At 42.2% G+C, this 20,165-nt stretch overlaps 2 protein-coding genes across 3 annotated transcripts in view; one reads left to right on the top strand and one right to left on the bottom strand.

The window, feature by feature from the left end:
- Nucleotides 1-277: 277 nt before the first annotated feature.
- Nucleotides 278-16,331, bottom strand: npm1b (nucleophosmin 1b). Of its 2 annotated transcripts, XM_088386711.1 has the most exons (11): nt 16,176-16,331; nt 15,840-15,922; nt 14,986-15,105; nt 14,801-14,894; nt 14,487-14,578; nt 13,882-13,931; nt 13,743-13,797; nt 10,524-10,619; nt 5,797-5,892; nt 5,643-5,717; nt 278-3,040 (listed from the first exon to the last, which is right to left on the bottom strand). In XM_088386711.1, exons 1-11 carry the CDS (start codon nt 16,222-16,224, stop codon nt 2,987-2,989), a joined length of 864 nt encoding a protein of 287 aa, XP_088242837.1. In that variant the 5' UTR covers nt 16,225-16,331; the 3' UTR covers nt 278-2,986. The 2 variants fall into 2 exon arrangements, with proteins under 2 accessions (XP_088242837.1, XP_088242911.1); XM_088386785.1 differs by lacking the exon at nt 10,524-10,619.
- adad1 (adenosine deaminase domain containing 1 (testis-specific)) overlaps nt 15,685-20,165 on the top strand; it is a 62,167-nt gene continuing 57,686 nt past the window's right edge. Inside the window, exon 1 of the mRNA XM_088386129.1 lies at nt 15,685-16,004. The gene's annotated coding sequence lies outside the window, so the exon portion shown is untranslated. The remainder of the gene's footprint in view (nt 16,005-20,165) is intronic.

The following is a 20,165-nucleotide window of genomic DNA, read 5'->3' as shown; positions in this document are numbered from 1 at the left end:
AACAGTGCCAGGGGTGTTGTCACTAAGGAAGGGCTTCTCAGTATTGCCCTTTTTTTCCACAATATTTAGCAATATTCCCCAAAGGACGATTCTGATCTTTTTATTGAAAGCTGTATGGATGGAATAAAAGTAGACATGACATGATGGTAAATGTTACTAAATTATCAATTTAATTTGATGGAGCAGGTTTCATAAAGAAGATTAAGAATAAGGAAATCTACTGCAAGTATTAAAAAAGCTAGCACCGATATAAAAGAACAATTAACACAAATGTGGGTTGAGTATTATCATCAAACACATTTTATTGAGCTGCCGTACACACACAATCACTACTTTTAGAAAAGCAGGTAATTAAATTGATAAAAGCAACTACGTAATTCTTTCACTCAACTCTACCAAAAATGGCCTAAAGTGAGACTTGGCTACTATATCTATTTAGAATTCGATAATTAAGAGGGCTGCAATCTATTTAGAATTCGATAATTAAGAAGGCTGCAATAACTATTTGATCAGACAAAATACGTAATGATTAAGGGATTGACGCGAATCGTTAAAGATGGCATCCCAGTGCCAACACTTGGCTCGTAAAAAGGTATTATACGGCGCCGTAAACACATAATAAGCGCAGATTGAGAGCACGCTTGTAGCCGTCGAGACATTCAAGAGTGCAAACAATTACAGCGCCTTGTGTACTTTCAGTCGGGGTGACATCATTTTTGACTCATGTCATACTCTGATGAATCCCTCATGATCGTGCGGTAGTAAAGAGGACAATCTCGTTTAATCATAGGATTCTCCCATTAGCAGGTACATTAAAATATACAATGGCTAACTTGTAAATGTACCGCTGCGACTAATGATGTGGTGTTTTTTTTTTTTTTTAAGTAAACACATCTGTGTTGGTTTTATAGAGCTCATATTGATATTATTTCTTAAGCGGGATACATGCATAATGACGATGGGGGCCATCGAGCATTTTCTCTCTTGTGATCAAAGTAACCAAATGCCTGATTCTGAAAGTCTGAAAGATTATCCTGAGCGACTTTATCAAACGGTGCGGGATGTGTGAAGATTGACCTTTTTCCTCCACGATCAGCTCGGTAAGTAATCTAATTAGACCGGAAATGTAGTCAATTAAGACGCAACTCGTGCTGTTGCTAGACATAAATGATTACATAACGTGTCTTATGAATTATATACTACACAAAGATAATCAGGATGCCTTTGCTCAGAAAATGGTCGACGGTTAATAATCGTAGATGTTAAATCTGTTCGGTACTCAAGATTCCAAGCCAGATTTCGAAACCAATGTAGTTATGAGACAATCTAACAGTTAGCCCACCTCTAGCTAGTCCTATGTGGGGTTTTTTTTCCAGCAGTTGAGATACCCTTTTGGTACTTGGGCAGATATTCTTATGTGTTTAACAACACAAGCGCAGTAAGGACACAAATGGCGATTTTCTTTTGATCCTGTAAGAAGTGTGTGTGGATGTTCTCGACAATCAAGCTATTGGAACATCAGACGATTCCGCTGTATGAAGCTATCTGACATAAAAGCAAAATGGTGTATGTATCAAATATGTTGAGAAAAAGTATAGAAAAAAAAAACAAGCTCTATGAGCACCAGGTGTTTCCCTGGAAGAACATCAAATGTGAAAAAAAAAATGGATTCACACATGTGAAAAAGAAAGATATGCTAGGCTATTTGCAGAATATGTTTGTTTCTATTTAAAATCCTTTTTGGCCAGTTAATAGATTTTAGAACTTCAGGGATCTAAACCGTGACTTCGGAGCTAAAATACACAAAAACTGTACAAGCATGTAGAAAAATGTAAAGCAACAAAAATATGTCATTCACAGAAAAATGGGACGTAGCTCAGTTTGGAGCAAAAACATTTAAAGGCACATTCTGCAATATTTCTTTCCTATTGCATTATCATGATTGCGTCTGGCAGGGACGCGCGGCGCTGCCGAAGTGCGGAGCTTCCGCAGTCAGTCTTCGGCGTAACACGCGAGTAAAGCGAGATGCCAATCTCAGCATGCACATAATTAAATATCTCAGAGCACCTGCATGCAATAAATGTGACATCTGCAGGTGCTTTGCCTTTTTATAGCTACTGTTGTAGGATTTACACCCTTTTGTGTTAACTTCAAACTCAAAGATTTTTTTGTCTTAAAAAATGTGTCGAAAAAAGATGAGTTTCAGTTCGTGGTTGGGAAAAAAAAAAACTACAAATCACTGCAAAATGTACACATTGATACCATATTAGTTTCAGAGGAGGAGTCAAAACTGGAATTCCTCATATATTTGATTATTCTGTGGGGTGGGTTATTTGAGGAGTGATTTCTTTCGTCACTGATCTGCTCAGCAAACAGAGGGGCTGTCAGTCTAATCATGTTCGATATTTACGATTCCAAATCAGAAAGATTGCCAGGTAGGAACCTCCCTGAAGCTGAAACGAGTAGGGGAGCCGCTGGTGTGGCTCTGTTGCTAACCGAAACAGCGGCACCTACAGAGACACTATTTGTGGATACATACGTGGTGGCGATTTGAGTATTTACTGTGTCGATTGAAATAAGGGATGAAAAGTTATGAACAGAAAATCAAGTCAAGAACCAGCCTTTACCACGTCAATTCTCCTGATAACCTACTACTGAATACACTCGCTGCAAGCGTAAACTCGGCAGGTGTCTCGCGTGCTAGCGTAGCTGTTTATTTAATGCGGGAAGCGGCACGTCTGCAGGTCTGAACTGGCCGCGCTGTCACTTTGCTCCGCTACAGGTGGTGCAGACTGACGAGAGGGGCGGCTTCCGCATATGGCGAAAGCACGCTTCTGCTAAATGTGTTCCGAGCAAAATAGTGCTGCCACGCGTCCGAGTCGTACGCTATTACGACGAGGCCAAGTCGGAAAGCTTGCAGACTGTGCCTTTAAAATTGCCCGACGGATGCAAAAACGGAGAAATGCGTTTCAAGTGGTGAAGTCGTCTACTTCTTCTCCATCTTCAGGGTCTTCAGGAAACCCCACAGGTCCTTGACCACCTGTGGTTGACAGGCAAGACAGGGGAAAAGCGCAGAGAAAGACAAGCGTGAGAAACATGACTCACTTTTCCGAACATGTTTTTGTGCGTCTCGGCAGTGGGACTTCAGCTCGTGGCTGTTGAGGAGCGACCGGGGTTTGGGTGGGGGCAGTAGTACATACCAGAGTATATGAGTAGGTGCTTCAGGTCTGACAAATCTCAGCCCGAGCTGATGAAACCAAAGCATTTGCACAGATGTTTCTCGGGATCAACAAGAGCTCTCCCCACCAACTCCACCCTATCCCACCCCAGACCAGCACTGGCACCAGCCGGGCCCTCGCTACTTGAAAGGGCTTTTCACCTGCTCTCGACACTACATGGTTTTCCAGCTTAACTCTACACACACGCAATGGCGAAGTCTACGTGTAGCGTTGCTCATCTGTCTTGTATACGTGGTTGAAACGTGGTTGCAATCTGAGAAAATCTTTTGGACAAGTTCGCTTTTGAAGGAGACCTGGAAGTTAACCAAAATGGCAGTTAAAAAAAAAAAAAAAGCCGCGTTACGGTGTTTGTTTCGTGTTTGATGTTATTGTGGTGCTTCGCCCATGCAAGTTATTATTCCACCATCCATTTATTTTCTGAATTGTTTATCCTCACTAGGTATTTTATATATATATGTATGTGAGAAGAAGAAAGAGGAAGAAGAAAAAAGTAGAAGAAGAAGAAGAAGAAGAAGAAAGGACCATGATGTGAGTGCATTTTTTTTACAAAAGGAAAAAGAAAACAATGAATTCAGATTTTTTTGGTCGGGGCCCCGAACAAATTAATTGCATTTCCACAAATTTTGATGGGAATAGATGATTTGAAACATGGGTGTCTTTAAGAATGGGAAAGGCCTCAAAATGCAATTCAGTTTTCTTCAGAAAAACAATGATGAAAAGAACCAATTTCAAGGCCGTAAATAATAAATGTCCAAACAGTCTTGAATACATTACTGCTATCTGACACTTTGCAGAAGTCTTAGAAGCTTCTCTGAGTGATTCATTTACACACTGCCAAATAAAAGGCAATGGACTGTTGTTTTGCCACTAAAATGACAAGAAAGCAGTGGAGAAGATTTAGATTCTTCACTGGGCTGGTCAAAGGCCTTGAATATGAACGTGAGACTGGTACCATCTGCATACCACCAGTGCCTTCATTAAGGCTACAAAAGACACGCACTCCATTAAATCACTGGGAAAGAGTCGGTCTTGGCAGGTGTACTCCCATTCCGCCTCAACTCGGACTGGGCCCGCTGATACAAAATGGATATAATTCAAAGAGAACATGGAGTCTTGAAGAGATGTCTGCGTGTGTGTGTGAAGCTGACTGAAGAGCATAATGGATGTCAACCGTGTGAAGAACAATGGCGCATTCCTGTGACTCCATCATGGCCAAGAGCTCTTCAGGCTTAAAATGAAGCCAAAGGGCTCTTGACCCCGCAACTGCCAAGAGCCCGAGCAAACCGGCCAGCTACCAATGTTGAGGCAGCGAGCTCTTGAATGGCACCAAGGTCACACGATTTACAACATTTCCTGGAAAAAAAATACAACTTCCAACCACTGCCATGCTTGACGAAATGCAAGACTTCAGTAGATAGCTCAAGATTTAGTACAAGCAAATCTCAAACCTTTTGGCTGTAGGGACCCCACACATAGTAAATTATAATTTCTTACCAAGGAACTTTGAGTGCTTATCGTTACAGAGTACTGTTACGCCTGGTACTTTTGATTTATAAAATTTCATTTTACAGAATGATAAAAAAAAATTACCAAGATACTTCTGTCTGACTCAGATGATTCACAGATGCAGCAATATAGCACCAGCTACTGCCAAAAAAAGGACTTACACAATATCTTTTTGCCTTAAGTATTGATGTTTTCTATCAGAAGCCTCCGCGAGAACCCGATACCATTAAATTACAAAATTATATTGGCTCAGCACTGATAGCTTGTATCAACACCGGCCCATTATTTAGAGTAGCGGCAAATAGTTTGGGGTCAAGCTTTCTTCTTCCTTGTGGAAAAAAGACCAAGATGAATAATTCCAGACTTTTCCCACCATCAATGTGACCTATACCTGTACAACCCAATCGCAAAAACAAAAAAATCCAAAAATAATGTGGTTGCCCAAGTTTGCACACCTTCTAATAACTGCACATATACCACAATTTAAAGAGCCTTTGATTAAACCCAAATAAAGTTCAGATGTTCTGGTATGCTTTTCCTGACATTTGGAATGCAAAGAGCTTCAGGGAGATTTCACCGAGCTATCAGCAGGGGAAGGGCAGAGGTGTAGACTATTTAAATCTATTGTACATTCAGATTACAGTCCTGACATCTTCATCGGATGGCTATGAAAGGCAGACTTGATATATTCGTCGGTACCGGTCAGTAAACAACTCTTGTGGCTATGCATCAATCAGAGGAACAAAAAAAATACACAACACATGGTCTGAGGCTAAAATTGTGCAAAAAAAAAAAAAAATTTAAAAGCACTCTCAGTTGGCTGTGGAGTCTAAACCCATGTGCAGTCAGTAAATACATCACCCATAAAAATACATCAAATGTGTCACAGCTACTTACTTGTTTGTCTGAGACTTTGAAGGAACTCTTGACAAAGTTCTCAAACTTCTGCTCCGTCTTGGGCAGCGGTCTCCCCTGATGCGAGAAGACAGTAAATCAGCGAGTCGGCCATGCGGCAGACACTCAATTAAGAGCGGCGATTTGCGGGCGGTACCTCTTTGGCTGCCGTCGACAACTTGCTCTTTATCTCGGCCAAAGACAGAGCTTTTGACGGGCCGGCCTGCGCTTTGTCTTTTCCTGGAACAGGTGTCTGGAAAAAATATATTGTCCAGATAACAGGCTGATTGGGATGTCAGATAGAGATTTACAGAGCTGGAGATTCAAAAGATTACATATAAGAGCACTATTTCTTCTTTATTTCTATACGATTTGGATGCCATCTGAGCTGCTTATGATGTATAAAATAGAGGATTGAGCGGTGATGGATTGATATTATGAGCATCGCAGAACAGCTTGCGCTTCAGCCCCAATCGTGACCTATTTCGTCTGGCCTGTGTTTATAGCCTTGGCATGAGTAAGCAGCTGGACGGAGATAAAAGAATGACAAGGGACGACAAAATGTACCCTAATTACAGCGTCTTTTTATTTTTTTTTTTAAATTTAATACATCAGGTACAAATTATTACTTGCGAGTCGGGGAGGGCGAGCCCTGTCGTTTCAGTTGTTGAAGTTTCCTTCAATGGCAAATCCGCAGAAATGAAAGACACGTGCCAACGAGCAACATGTGTGTTTAAGTACGTCCTTTTTTTTTTTTAGGACATGCCTTTCCGTTCAATACCTTGAGTCTTCGCTGAGCTCATAGACACTATCACAAGGAATGAAGACTGCAGCTTTCACAGTCTAACAAGTGCGTCCAGAGTGTGTCTGAACGCACGCACGCACGCACGCACACAAGCAGCATACTGGATGCGAATGGATGTTACACAAGCCAACGAGCTTGTCCCTGCACGCCAAGGCAGCGTGGAATCCCAAGAAATTGCAGGGTTTCGTCGCTAGCCAGAGACATGTTTGGAGGAAGCGAGAAGATACTCATGGAAGGGGACAAGCACAGTCCAGGCCAGTCATGTTGTGCTTTGGTTTTCATTTCTGTGGATCAGTCTGCAATAGGCAGGAGAAAAAGCATCATTGACATCATGGTCACCTGATGCTCAATATTTAATGCCTCAAGATTTTTTGGTAGTCAAGGCAAAGTGTCTTAATGTTGTTCCATTTTGCGATATGGAACAAGTTTTTAATATTACTCACATGTTGCTTGTGAGTATTGGCCATAGCATTCTGACAACAAAGATGGATCTTTACTTTGCTGCTCTCCTTATTTGCTGCCAGTCCTGTGGAATATTTAAAGACTCGTGTCAAATCTGAACAGCTGAAGCCAGCAATGCTGACACTTATTCTCATCCACAACAGTCTTAGTTTTGTATTCTTGGACCCATGCAGATGTAGTGTAAGAAGACGGAGTATGCCGGACGATTGTTTAAGACGTGACTTTAATTGTAAAGTAACTCTTCCATTAGGTTAGAGAGTCTGTTTTCAACCGCAATTGGGCTTTGCTTGAGAAGAAAACTCCCCATGATTGGCTTTAATGGTGCGGTCTTGCCCCGGTCCAAGACATTTTTCTGTCACTGGTAGAGCCAGAGCTGCGAGTGCAAACACCTGATTTTTCTCTCATCCAACTTGACAGCACTGTATGGTGAATTTGATCAAACTGTGCAGGATAGAAACTGGGGAGATACGGCGTTAGACCTCAGTTCAGTTCTCCGGATTTTTTCTGGCCGGAAAAACCGTCACGTCATTTGTGCAAGACAGCATTGTCTCTCTTTGAGAATAAAGTCATTCTACACAGTTGAAAACATGGACTAATCTCAGGAATATGATAAGACATCAGATTTGGAAGATTAGTCAATGTTTAAAAAATATTGTCATCTGTCGCTTTCTCCGCGAGACCTGTATTTTACAGCCTACATCAAAAGGTCGAAATGAAAAGAAAAACTTGGCGCACAAGTGCCCCGCTACAGACAAAGAGCACATATGCCGCTGGCTGCCGGCCAGCCAAATCCACTACATTTATTATTTACAGGCAGCTCTCCACATAAGCCAGCACCAAAGGCCAGCTGTAGACCTAAAACAGCTGATAAACACACGAGCTTTATCATCTGGTCCAGACGCTGATTACAGATGCCACAAGACATGGAACTTAATCACAAGCACACTCATTTGACGCAATCTGTCGCCTTCAATCCAAAGCAAACACATGTTTTTGCAACACCTTTGCTCATCAAGTTTGCCCTGGGGGGTTAGCTTGACGACGAGAGCTCCGCAAACCCACGTAGTCCTGAGGAGCTGTGGCTCAACAAGAGCAAGTGAGCGCAATCACTGATAAATTGTGTGTGAAATCAACCCTGGTTCATCAAGCTGTGCGCATGTTAACAGACCTCAATCAACCAGAACAGTCCGCAATCCTTTACAAATAGGAGGCTAAAAGCAACCAAGGCAAGAGGCAAAGCATGTCTGGTCTTCAATAGCTGTACTGGTTGTTCTGATTGCCAAACAAATTTCCCCCCTGGGAATTCGCGTAGATTAAAACTTCAAATCAAGCACACAAGCAATTTCTGCTCTTAACTGTGATTAATTGAACAACCTGCATATGTTCTTTGAGGCTGCACATTATTTTGACCAAGTGTGGGGAAAATACAGAGATTTAAGGCAAGACTTTTGCTTCAACCTTTAGAATTGATGTATTCAATTAATTACTGCAGGCCTACATCAGTCAAAGAAAACGCCAGCAAATAAATTATGAGCATTAAATGATTTATGCTTCAACTTGGCATGGACAACATGGATGAAAATCTTCAAAAGACACGTATGTTTGGGTTTGTGATCTCATCAGTGTCGTACCTATGTCAGTTAGTGGTGCTTTCTTAAATCCACAATTGAAATGTCGCACTAAAGCAACTTCGTGGTCCCAGGAAGAAGTTACCACTTCCAAATGCTGCTTGGGAGTGCAGGCGGGGACTCGTCCTTTTGTCATAATGATGTCATGTAATGTTTCTGGATACGGGGGTCATGTATGTCATTCAGTGGGTTGGTCTGTTTGAAGGTTCTCATGCGCGTTAGTTCCAATCTGACGAGTCATACCCACATAAAAAAAAAAATCTTTACACTTAATGCTATCCAGATAGGCACCTGTTTTAACACATGTCAATCAGCTGCTAAAAACAATGAGTCACCCTCTGGGATAAGCCTGAGCAAAGTGGTTAACGACTTTACAACTCTGACGTCTGCTTTAAGGCATAACTTCTCCAAACTCATCAATCTAAAGAAAACCAGCTGGAAGAAAAATGGACTTTGGATCTCTGCGACTTTGTTGATTCTTATGACAAGCCCAGTTACGCAAGAAGGTGCAGCGACACGCTGGGCCGCGAGAGGTGAGAACTGCAGTGCTGGCAGCGGATCTGACGAGGCAATCTAATGACCAGTCACCTGCGTTTAGGAGAGAAAAAACAGACATTCACGCCCTCTTCCTCGCTCCTCGGGGGCATCTGGAAGCGCAAGCTGCACCAGACATCAAACGCTGGTAATGAGAGCAATTGGGAGAAGGTGTGTCCAGGAAGCGAGGGGTGTGAAGAGGTTGTCAAGAACGAACAGTTGTTCGGTCGGTACAAGAGAAGCGACAGAAACAGGCGAAGCTCCACGGGCCAAAGACTCAAACCGGTCGGACGGTCTTGGCAACTTTTGGATAATCCCCAGAAGAGAGACCTAAAATGTGTGGTGCCCGAATATCTTCGAGAACATCATTTTAAATCGCGTGCCATGAACAGACCCTTGCGCCTTTGTGCAAAAATTGAGTGATGTGGAGTTGGTTGTTTTATTGCCGATCATAAAACTGTCATCGTGTTCCATCCACGGGCAATTCTTTTTTTTTTTTGTGCAATTTAGTGTCACCCATCTTTCTGATATACATAGTTGAAATTTGGAAGCAATTGGAAAAGAACTTGAGCAGATGTTTGTCTCATAACTCATAGCTATTTCAAACCAAAGTGACGGACTTCCTTTGGCCATGGGCTCTTGAGACATTACTGTGGCTAGATTCAAAATTTGGAATCACGGGATGGATTTCCAAAAGGATCTGGGGCTTCCCGACAGCAACCTCTACCAAACAACCATTTTCACCGTGACGAGAGAGCGCGTGAGGATTCCAAACTGCAATGAAGACCAAACCAAGCACAAGGCCCAATTGGAATTGCTTAATTCTTATCATGGTGCCAAAAATTCCACGTTTCTGGTATATGCCGTTAAAATTTGGTAACCAAGGGGCAAAGTCTCTTGCCAGTTCTGGGGTAAAGTTCCTGAGGAGCAAAAGCCCCCTTTTCCTCACCTTGGGAGTTATGTTCTTGGTGTTTCACACAAATCACAACCTTACTCGGGGTCAGATAAGCAGCAATTGGCCTGGGTGTTTTGTCTTTGTGGTGAACCGCCTTATCTTTGTTCCTGTCAAAGCCGTTTGATCAAATGCTATGCAAAACGTGTGAGGAAGGCGGCCAATTTGTATTCCCCTGGTGTTGCGTGTTGCCGTGTGGGCTGGCGGGGGGCATCAAAAGGTGGCTGCAACCCAAGACGCAGGGGTCGCGACAGGGGGTCACGGGTTTAAACCTTGCCCCAGGAAACCATTTTAGAGGTCAGGTGTGTTTGCTTAAGAAAGAGGCAGGGTTCAAGATTTGGGCTTTGAGAGGCAACCGCCCAAAACATTCCCCTTTAGAAATTTACCATCAGGTTGCGCTAATTACAATGCGCTTATCACATTCCAGAGCACAAGTAGGGTAAAACTGATTTTCATTCATTAGATTTAGTTAATGAAAGGAGATGGTCATTAAGACTAGGTACCTTAGTCTGTGGTTTAGCGCCGGATCCTGATGGTTTCTGCGCAGGGCCATTTTGTTTCATCCAACTTTTGTTAGCCTTCTTTGATATTTCCGGGCCCTATGGTGGTGGTGGGGACAAAAATCATAAAGGGAAAGAAAACATAAATGAGCGCAACTAATAAAATAAGCACCGGAGGTCTTCCATTTAGGTTTCTATTGATAGAATTTACCCGCACGATTATCTACTAACTCTCATTTCCCGAACGCCAATGCTTTCCTCGCCTTGGAGCGGGTTGCAAGTGTAATTGCCCGTGTTGACATAACGACTACAACACCATTATGCGTGTCATTTCCTGAAGCGATACTTCTGGAAAGATCAAGTGACGGCATTTACGAGACGTTTTGAACAGCGGAGAACGCTTCGGTCATGACAACACACCTGTCATGTTTCAATATTGACGAGGGAACAATGCATGCTGCAAAATGAGCTGCGGTACACTCAAAAAGATTGTAACACAGCCAACATGCTAAAGGTGGAACACTGTGCTCATAATGCGCTACATGTTTGGGATTGCCGCTATATTCGACAACTACCTTAAACCTTTCCAAAACACTCAAGCTCTTATGAAGTTGTGAAAAGTTGGGGTCTTGCTCTATTGGGTGTTCCATGTAGAAAAGCAAATTGCCAGCGCATTCCATAGCACACACTGGGCTCAGTGGCTGTTAACCTAGAACGAGTAAATTCTGAAAGACCTTCAAGTGTTTGGATGCCAGAAGCTTTCTTGAATAAATAAATGCGGAAACATTCATAAACAGGCGGCTCGGTGGCGCACTGGGTAGCACATCCGCCTCACAGTTAGGAGGGTGCGGGTTCGATTCCACCTCCGACCCTCCCCGTGTGGAGTTTGCATGTTCTCCCCGGGCCCGCGTGGGTTTTCTCCGGGCACTCCGGTTTCCTCCCACATTCCAAAAACATGCTTGGTAGGCCGATTGGAGACTCCAAATTGTCCCTAGGTGTGAGTGTGAGTGCGATTGGTTGTCTGTCTCTGTGTGCCCTGCGATTGGCTGGCAACCAGTTCAGGGTGTCCCCCGCCTACTGCCCGATGACGGCTGGGATAGGCTCCAGCACGCCCGCGACCCCCGTGGGGACTAAGCGGTTCAGAAATGACATTCATAAACAATTTTCTATGACTAACACCCAAGCACTTAACACGGAAACGAGCTAACAGTTAGCCAATTAACAGCAATCCGCTAACCTAATGTAAAAACTCAGTCAAGAATTCAACAAATTTGAGACCAATCAAATTGAAGACTTCTCAGTCACTAAATCTGATCATTAAAATCAAGCAAATCCATCAAACGGGCTTCAAAGACAATTTCACAATTTTATTCATTGTGAAAGTGGAACGAAAAATTTAAAATCAAAAATATCAAGTAACTCGCTGATTGTCTAGATTATTTACATGCAGTTTCACCCATCATCAAGATATCTGCTTTATTTGCTTATCAAGGAGCGTGAAGCCGTGGGCTCGGGTCACGTAGGCGGGTGAAGACAACGGAATAAATCAACAGGTGACAGACACGCTCAGCTGTCATCCGACCCCAAGGCGAGGATCGGCGCTCATGTCGCAGGTATGCGCATCTGCCCCGCTTTGATCTCTCGCCCTGGCACCGTTTCTTTTTGGACCCGCGTGGTTTTGTCAAAGCCAGGAGGAATCACCTGCCGAAATTGGGCCGATTGCAGACACACACACACATACACTTGAAAGTGATTGTGAAGACACGCAAAACGTGTTCAAAGGCGAGGGCCAGGTGCGGGGCTGAAATAGCACAAGAGACGATTTATAAAAAAAAAAAAAGAAAGAAAAAGCAATTATATTAACAGTGGGATGACAGAAGACCAAAGATATGCAGGCTTGCAGAAAAAAAGTAGTGCAAAGAAATTGTACATGTGTTAAGACTGAACTCTACAGTGGAACCTGCAAAGTGCAACAATTTGAAGTTTCGAAAAAGCAAAAGTCCAAACTTCAAAGCAGCATTGTGTGTGATGGCAGCAAAACCTGCAAGACTCCAGCTCAGAAGGTAGTGAGCAAGTGTGCTTGTGCAAGCACCCTACAAGTTTGCGACGTCACACGTGGAATGACAATCTGATCTAATACATTTCTCAGTTACAAGCTTTTCATTTTTCATTACACGCCTTTATTTATGGCGTGTGCGTGGGAGAGTGAGGGGGGTGCGTCAAGTGAGTCTGCATTGTGAAGGGGGTGCATTGCTTCCACTTGCTAAAAAAGATAAGTGGAAAGGTTAAATACAACCAAATTGTTCATAAAAATGTTATATTAAAGCTTGCAAGGGAGAAAGTGTGTGCTGATCTTGGAGGGGTGTGTGGCTTTTAAAACATGGGAAAGGCTAAAATCTACAACTTTTCTTATTGTTTCACCAAGTGTGGTTTCATTGAAAATTAACGCAAAAAAGTTAGACATGCCTAAAAGATATTTTTTAAAAATAGTACCTGCTTAAAAGGTTGGGAAAAGTTGTTGTGACTTATAATAAAACTTGTAAAAACTATTTCACTCAAAATCAAGCTTTTGGCCATATTTAGGTGTGTGTGTCTTAAAAATATTTTTTTTCAAGTGAGGTAAAATACGACCATATGACACAAAAGCAAGGTTTTGGAGGAAAATTCTGAAGGAAACAAGTGCATGATTGAAATATAAAAAATCATTTTCCTAATATGAGTTATAATTTACTACCCTCGAAGTAAATCAGTTTTCAGCTTTGGAGGTTCCACTGCACTTTGGTTGTATGGATTGCATACACGGTGTGCACATGGGTGTGAGCGTAGTCATGAAATAGTGCCGTCCTGCTGGTGAGACGGTGAGAATTCCCGCCCGTAGATTACAGAGGAGAAATCCGATCATTACGCCACGCGAACCCTGTGTTTTAGTCTTCAAAAACAGGTGGGCAAGAGCGGGAACAGGATGGAAAAACTCGTAGATGGAGGGGGGGGGGGGGGGGGGGCAAAATGGACGGTCAATGGTTGCAGAAGTGGTGGGCGGGGCAGGAGGCAAGTGAAATGTTGCAAAAGGTAGAGAGGTAGAAGCTTCTGCCTATGCTGACACCAAGTGGACAACCAAGGACTAACAAGTCCTTTTGACACATGAAGCCTCATTTTCTTCCATTTGGTGATGAGAGAAATAATTATTCATCTAAAAAGCAGAGCCAAATTGTTCAGTCTTACTTTTTTTACGCTCTTCTGGGGCATGACGTCGTCACTGTCGTCGTCTTCATCATCACTAGAACATAGCAAAAGGTAATGTAATGCTTGAGGTTGATAAACTTGGGTGACCAGATTATCAACAGTAGGGAGACAAACATACTCATCATCATCTTCATCGCTGTCTTCATCAGAGTCCATTTTGAGCTTTTTCTGCAAAACAAACGAGCGAATTGAGTTTTCAAATTCAAACCATAAAGTGTTTAAGCTGGGGAGACACAGCAATGATTGGAGTGATTTTGAGACAATCACAATCGTAAATGTAAAACCTGTTCAATATTTACAAATCAATAGAGTTTGGCCGGGATAATTTCGTTTTCAATTTGCTGACTCCGTGTGACATTTGGGTCGTTCAGCGAGACCCAAAGATATTATTCTGCTACACAAGTGGCAAAAAGTGGATACACAGGTTAATTGTACCTTCTGCCAACTAGTTGAAGAGCATTTAATCATTCTGCCTGTCACCATATGTTGCTGGTACAGATAGAGAAACCCGGTTACATTTTTAGTATGAAATAGATAAATAGCTTTCATGAAAATGAAATGGAAATCAGTATAATTGGATCCTTTTTGCCTACACACCTCATTGTTTTGAAATCACCAGGTTCAGAAGTGAAATGGCAGGATGCGAGTAGCATGCTTAAGTCAGTAGAAAAACAATTGGAACATTTCATGAGCATCCACTGAAACATTAACTGCGACATCCACCTGTGAAACCCTTTTCTCCATCATCAACCCAGCGGGGCGCTTCACCGGCGACGTGTTATGTTCTTCCTCTTCATTGTCTGAATCCCTCACACCTTACAAAACAACAAAAATGCCAAATTAGTTTATATTCAGATTCAGCACGCTTTTTTTTCTCAAATGCAGAATAATAAGCCACAACCTTAATAATAATAGAAACACACTATTCTGTCAGTCCGGAACAAAGGAAATGAAGTAAGAAGATGTTGAACTTTAGCACTTCAAGTTACATACATTTTTAAAAATTCTGTGAAAAATAATAATGCGTTAATACTCACTGACAAAATGCTGCCCACTAATGTGTACTGGCCCGGAACCTGACAGGAGGCGTAATGTAACTGGCGGCGTGATCTCAAAACCGCCTAAACCCATCTAGGAAAATCAGATGATATTCCTATTAAATTTCGGTAACAGGACACAACACACACGCAGGTAAGCACAGATTTGGGGAGTTTTGACTCACAGACGGCAAGACGGATGGCTTCAGCACAACGAGCGGTACTTTTGTGGCCTTTCCATCGTAGGTTAGGGCCTCCACTTCCACCATGTGGAACTTGTCCTCAGCCTCAGCTCCCAGGCAAGCCTGATGCAGTGGCAGGTTTCAGCGTACAACACAATTTAGTGCATATACACAACCTCACTGTGCACGCTTTAATTGTGTTCATCATGAAAATACAGTGATCCCTCGCTACTTCGCGTTTCACTACATCGCACGATCGCAAATTAGCATCTTTCCGCTAACTCGTTAGCCTGCCCAGTAGTTCTTGTTGGTGACCGTACTTCGCGGATTTCGCTTATCGCGGGTGTTTTTTGGAACCAATTATCCGCGATAAACGAGGGATTACTTACACACTAAGAATATTAATGAATAGTTGTGAAAAAATTAATAATTGTGGCCTGTCCTGGCCACCTGGCCACTGTCTATGGCGTTTCCATTATGTGTTAACAATAGGTTAGGGTTCGGGTTAGGGTGAGCTATGGCTATGTTGCGTCTCAATCTAAGTCAGCTGGAACATACAGCTCACTCAAAAATTTTAGGCAGTGTAGGAGAAGGATGAAATGAAGCATAACATGTTTCCTTTCAAAATGTAGTAATTTGATTTACCCATGTAATTGAAGACCAGGTGAGCCAACCATGATCACGTGACTAACAGAAAGATGCCAGATTGGCGCCAGTCGAAGCTAACGCGGATTCACGTGTGTGTATTTAGCTTCAGGTCAGATATTGTGAACGAACGAAAAAGTTGTTGTTTTTGTCTTTCCGTTGTTTTTCTGACACTTGGCGAGGCCAATTTACACGTTCGAAGGACGCCTTACCGCTTTGAGGGACAATTGTTGCTCCGTTTCATCGTCGTCAACGTCAACTTTGTACTCCCGTTTGTCCGATTTGAGGGTACAACCTGGAGAAAGACATGCGACGGGACATTACCGAATACTACGTGCGTGCACACTGCAGGTCTGCAAAAACGTGGAGTAAATGAGGTAAGCCTGCTTGCCATATTATGTCCTTTATCCTCCGGCTAGCTAACAAAAGATCACAATTGAGGTTAAGGTAAATGTGCGTGTTACACTAGCTGCGTCTTTTAGGTAAACCTATTATGTGCGTCAGGTGAAAATACAAAACCAATTCGTTTTGTGAAGGCTAGAGCTTACCAAATAAATACATTTGAGGTCTGTTCATGTCTGAAATATCGCCCTCCATCTTTGTTGTGTGCCGTGTGGGGGTTTTACTTCCGTACGTCGCTTTGACCGACGCGTCACTGCGCCAATGGGAGATGCAGAAGAGTACGCGTCACGGCGCCAATGGTTTGAGCCAATAGAGTCAAAGTGGAGGCGGGACAAAGAAAAATTGAAATCTACTGTGGTTGAACGCTAGAGAGCGCTGTTGTAAAGTGGAGCCTGAATAAAAAAAAAAAATAATAATAATAAAAAAAAACACGTGAAAACAAAAGGAGGCCTACTGTTTGAACTCCTTTCGTACAAGTAAAAGTACAATCTGTAATATGTACAGTGGTGCCTCGGCAAAATGAATTAGCACACATCTCTCCAAAAAAATCTCTGGACTGAGAATTGTTTGTGACAATTCTTCCGACTTAAATGACAACCTGTCATCCATCAGCAAACCTAAACAACAGAAAATCTTTCAAATACCTCTTTCTGTTTGATTGGCACAAGTTGGAGCTTGTTAAGATGGCAGAAGAAAAGCATCATTAAAATCTCTTATCTTTCTCCAAATTTGTTGCATCGTTGTCTCACCGTAATGAACACCTACTTCCATTTCACAGGCACTGTTACTCTTTTTCTGATCTCATCTACCTGTTGAAATGATCTGTGCATTTTCAAAATAACCTCATACTGTACATTTTTTAATTTCTCTTCTTAAATCGAGCGTGTGAAGATCCCTTTGACCTCTCCTATGTTTTAATTGCCGCCGAACCGTGTCCGCTCCAAGTGCAAATGTGACACCCAGCCAACTGAATGGCTTGTCAGTTGCCTTTCTTGACTCATGTCACCGCGTTTGCACAGCAGGTGTTGAGTCACATGCGGGAGCCAAAAGTGCAGATTTTGACCTGTCAGGAATGACTTGTCTTTACGCATGGCCGATCGCTTTGAAGGCAAGGCACATCTGCACGTCGGCGGTTCACTCAACGCCTTTTTTTTTTTTAAACAACGGCTGAAATTGATATACATACATATGAAATGTACAGTGAACAATTTCCTGTTTGCGGTGTTATTCACCTATTTGCATCTTTTGTGGAACCTAACCTTGCTTAAAAAAAGATCACAATATTTCTGTATTTTGCTCTTTCTGTAATTCTCTAAGATTCCACAAGATGGTGACAAAGCTAACATGAAAGTAGTAATTGGTGTCAAAGATGTGTCTTAAAGTGGTACATCTTGGCTGAGAGACTCGCTGTTCAAGAATAAAAAACGGAATTTTACGGAATAAAAAATGGCCTCAAAGCATCACCAAACATTTCAGAGGAAGTTGTGAGTGAATTTTAACAAACGTGGTGCTCACGTCAAAAACGTGCAAAAATTATCTAAGAGGCTTGCCAACAGATTGCAACTTTAGGTTCTTTACAACTGGCTGACTAATAGGAATCCTAAAACATTACTTAAAATATGGCCTGTGTACTTAATAGATTTATCATGGCAGAAGCCCCAGCCTCAAGCATACGCGAATGAAAATAGCATGAAGCTAATTCCACCAATACTTTGGTTGCTATGTTGTATGACTCTTTGAATCTATTTTTCAGAAAAGCACAGGATGATTATCAGCAGAAAAGTAAATTTTAAACTCCTGAAGGAGAAAAAACAAATTAGTTTTGAATAATGTCAATCGTAATTTGCTTTTTATGTAAGATAAGGAGGTAAATGAATTAAGATCAGAAATCAGACCAATCATGACAACCAGCATTGTAACATTTGGCATAGGTCAGCTAGAAATGCCAAAATGCTCGATGTACATTTATTACGGCTTTTAGGAACCTCATCAAACCCACAGAGGTGCTGACGTGCACCAACTCGTATGTATTGCATTAAAAAAAAAAAAGAGACATTCGGCCAAAGTTTTAATACGTGACCAAACGGCAGTTGCTGCACACAACAGCTGGGAATGGCTTGGCGCGGTGAAGCAACGGGCCGGGTTGAGACACAGTTAAATAAACATGTTAGATAAGCTACGTCTTTATTTAGACAGCCTGATGAAGCTCTGCATTGTCTGTGAAGTAGCAAATGTTGCACTGGGAGCAACACCTAATCCAGAATTTTACATGTGGATTAGAAAGGGATAAACAGTTACGCTGAGGGTGATTTCTTGTTTGGATTTGTTATGTAAATAAGTCTTAATTTAGCAAAAAAGCAACAACAAACAAACATGAGCATCATGTAGCTGAATTGTCATTTGAATTAAATAAATATTGGCATGCATGACTAAATTGATTATATGAATAAACATTTGGATTGGAAGATTCAACACAAGGTCACAGTTATTTATTATGTGAACTGTGAGACTGAGTTTGCAAATCATTTTTAAATCATTTTCTGTGCATTCAACTAAGTTAAAGAAAAAAAAACATTGGTACAGTGATTTTATTAGCTGGTAGAAATAGGTTTCAGGTCCATATTGGCCCGATATGATAGGCCATCTGGGTGTATGGCTAAAAATGTTTGGTTAAGCCTTCTCCCAGAGAGTCTGGCCTTACTTAAATATTCAATACCGGCAGCTTGCATCAGTGTTTATAGTCAGGCTGTCTGCGTCCCCTCTGAGCTCTGCGAAGTCAACCGTGGCCTCTTCAATGGCCTGCCTGATTAAGAGTTAAACGTCTCCAAAAAATGGCGACAAGTGACGGCCGCAGACCGAGCGTGACACACGGTCTGTTCCGAAACAGTTGTCCGGTTGTCCCACAATAACAAGATAGGAAGTCTGATATGAGGCTGGGGCTTGACTGTTTGTTCATAAAGAAGACAGGGGGGGGGGGGGGGTGAGAGCGCCACGACGAGGGATTAAAAAAAAAAAACTTTAAGCACCTGCAGTAAAATACAATGCAGTCTTATGAAAACAGCCAAGGTAGGAATTTTTCCAAATTGAGCCAAGTCACGTCTTCCAAGGCGGCCGAGACAGGCGGATGAAAGCAGCAGAGGAAATGGGGGCAGAGGGAGGCGTCACCTGGAGACCGGGCCTCCGCTGACAGGATCCCGACCGAGCGAGACGCCCAAAATAACGATGGAACGCCGGGCCCAGCGCCGCACGGGGGTTTTCGGGGATGGCTGCCGTTCTAGACAGGTGGTGAGCACTTCTTCGGCCTTTCCGCAGCAGCAAGAAGCCAGCTGATGGATAAACGTTGACGTCTTTTCCAAACCTACTCGACATTTATTGGGAAAGCTTTAGTGTGTTATTTAGTCTTGTGAGGTTGACTTTTTTTCCCCCCCACCCCTAATTTATTTTTACGTATATATCATCAAAAAGCTATAGCAATTTATATATAAAAGCTATAGCAATTTATTTGCTGTTAGAAAATGCTGATCTGCTAAGATAAACAAGAAAGTCATTCGATTATTCTTTTGGTGAAGAAGAGGCAAAGGCATGACCGTTTGGCGTGATGTCACAAGAGCGGAAGCTCATTTACGAGCAAGGAACCTGAATGAGGTGTTTACTGCATCTTCCAGATTACTAATCTTTTGTTATGACTTGTCTGAAAAAACATTTGTCTGATAGGACGGATCGTCTGATAACGGAATGTTTATGGCTGCTTGCTGTCTCCCCCTTGGTCACCTTAACGACAACAGAAGGCTAATAATAAGAGTCATCCAAAAACGAATCCCTCAATCTTTGGATTTTACCCTTTTGAGCTACACACTTGCCCCCGTTCCTCAGGTGATCTGACAAGCCGCTCCTGAAGATAAAAAGTCTAAGTGGAAGACCTTCCAGTGAAAATTACACGAGTTCTTTTGCTTTCCATTTTGAAAACCAGATTTAAAACCCTTTCTTGGTGTTCCACACAGCATGGTACTTGAGCCCTTATTTTAGTGTTTTCTCAAATCATAATCTCTAATCTTACTTATGTATTATTTTTTAGAATTATGTTAAATTCATTTTGTGGTTTTCTGTTTGATTTATATTGATGTAGTCTAACACTT

The sequence above is a fragment of the Syngnathus floridae genome, chromosome 1, assembly GCF_059516105.1.
Source record: "Syngnathus floridae isolate MCC-2025c chromosome 1, RoL_Sflo_1.0, whole genome shotgun sequence".
Taxonomy (NCBI): domain Eukaryota; kingdom Metazoa; phylum Chordata; class Actinopteri; order Syngnathiformes; family Syngnathidae; genus Syngnathus; species Syngnathus floridae.
This window is presented reverse-complemented; position numbering and strand designations above follow the sequence as displayed.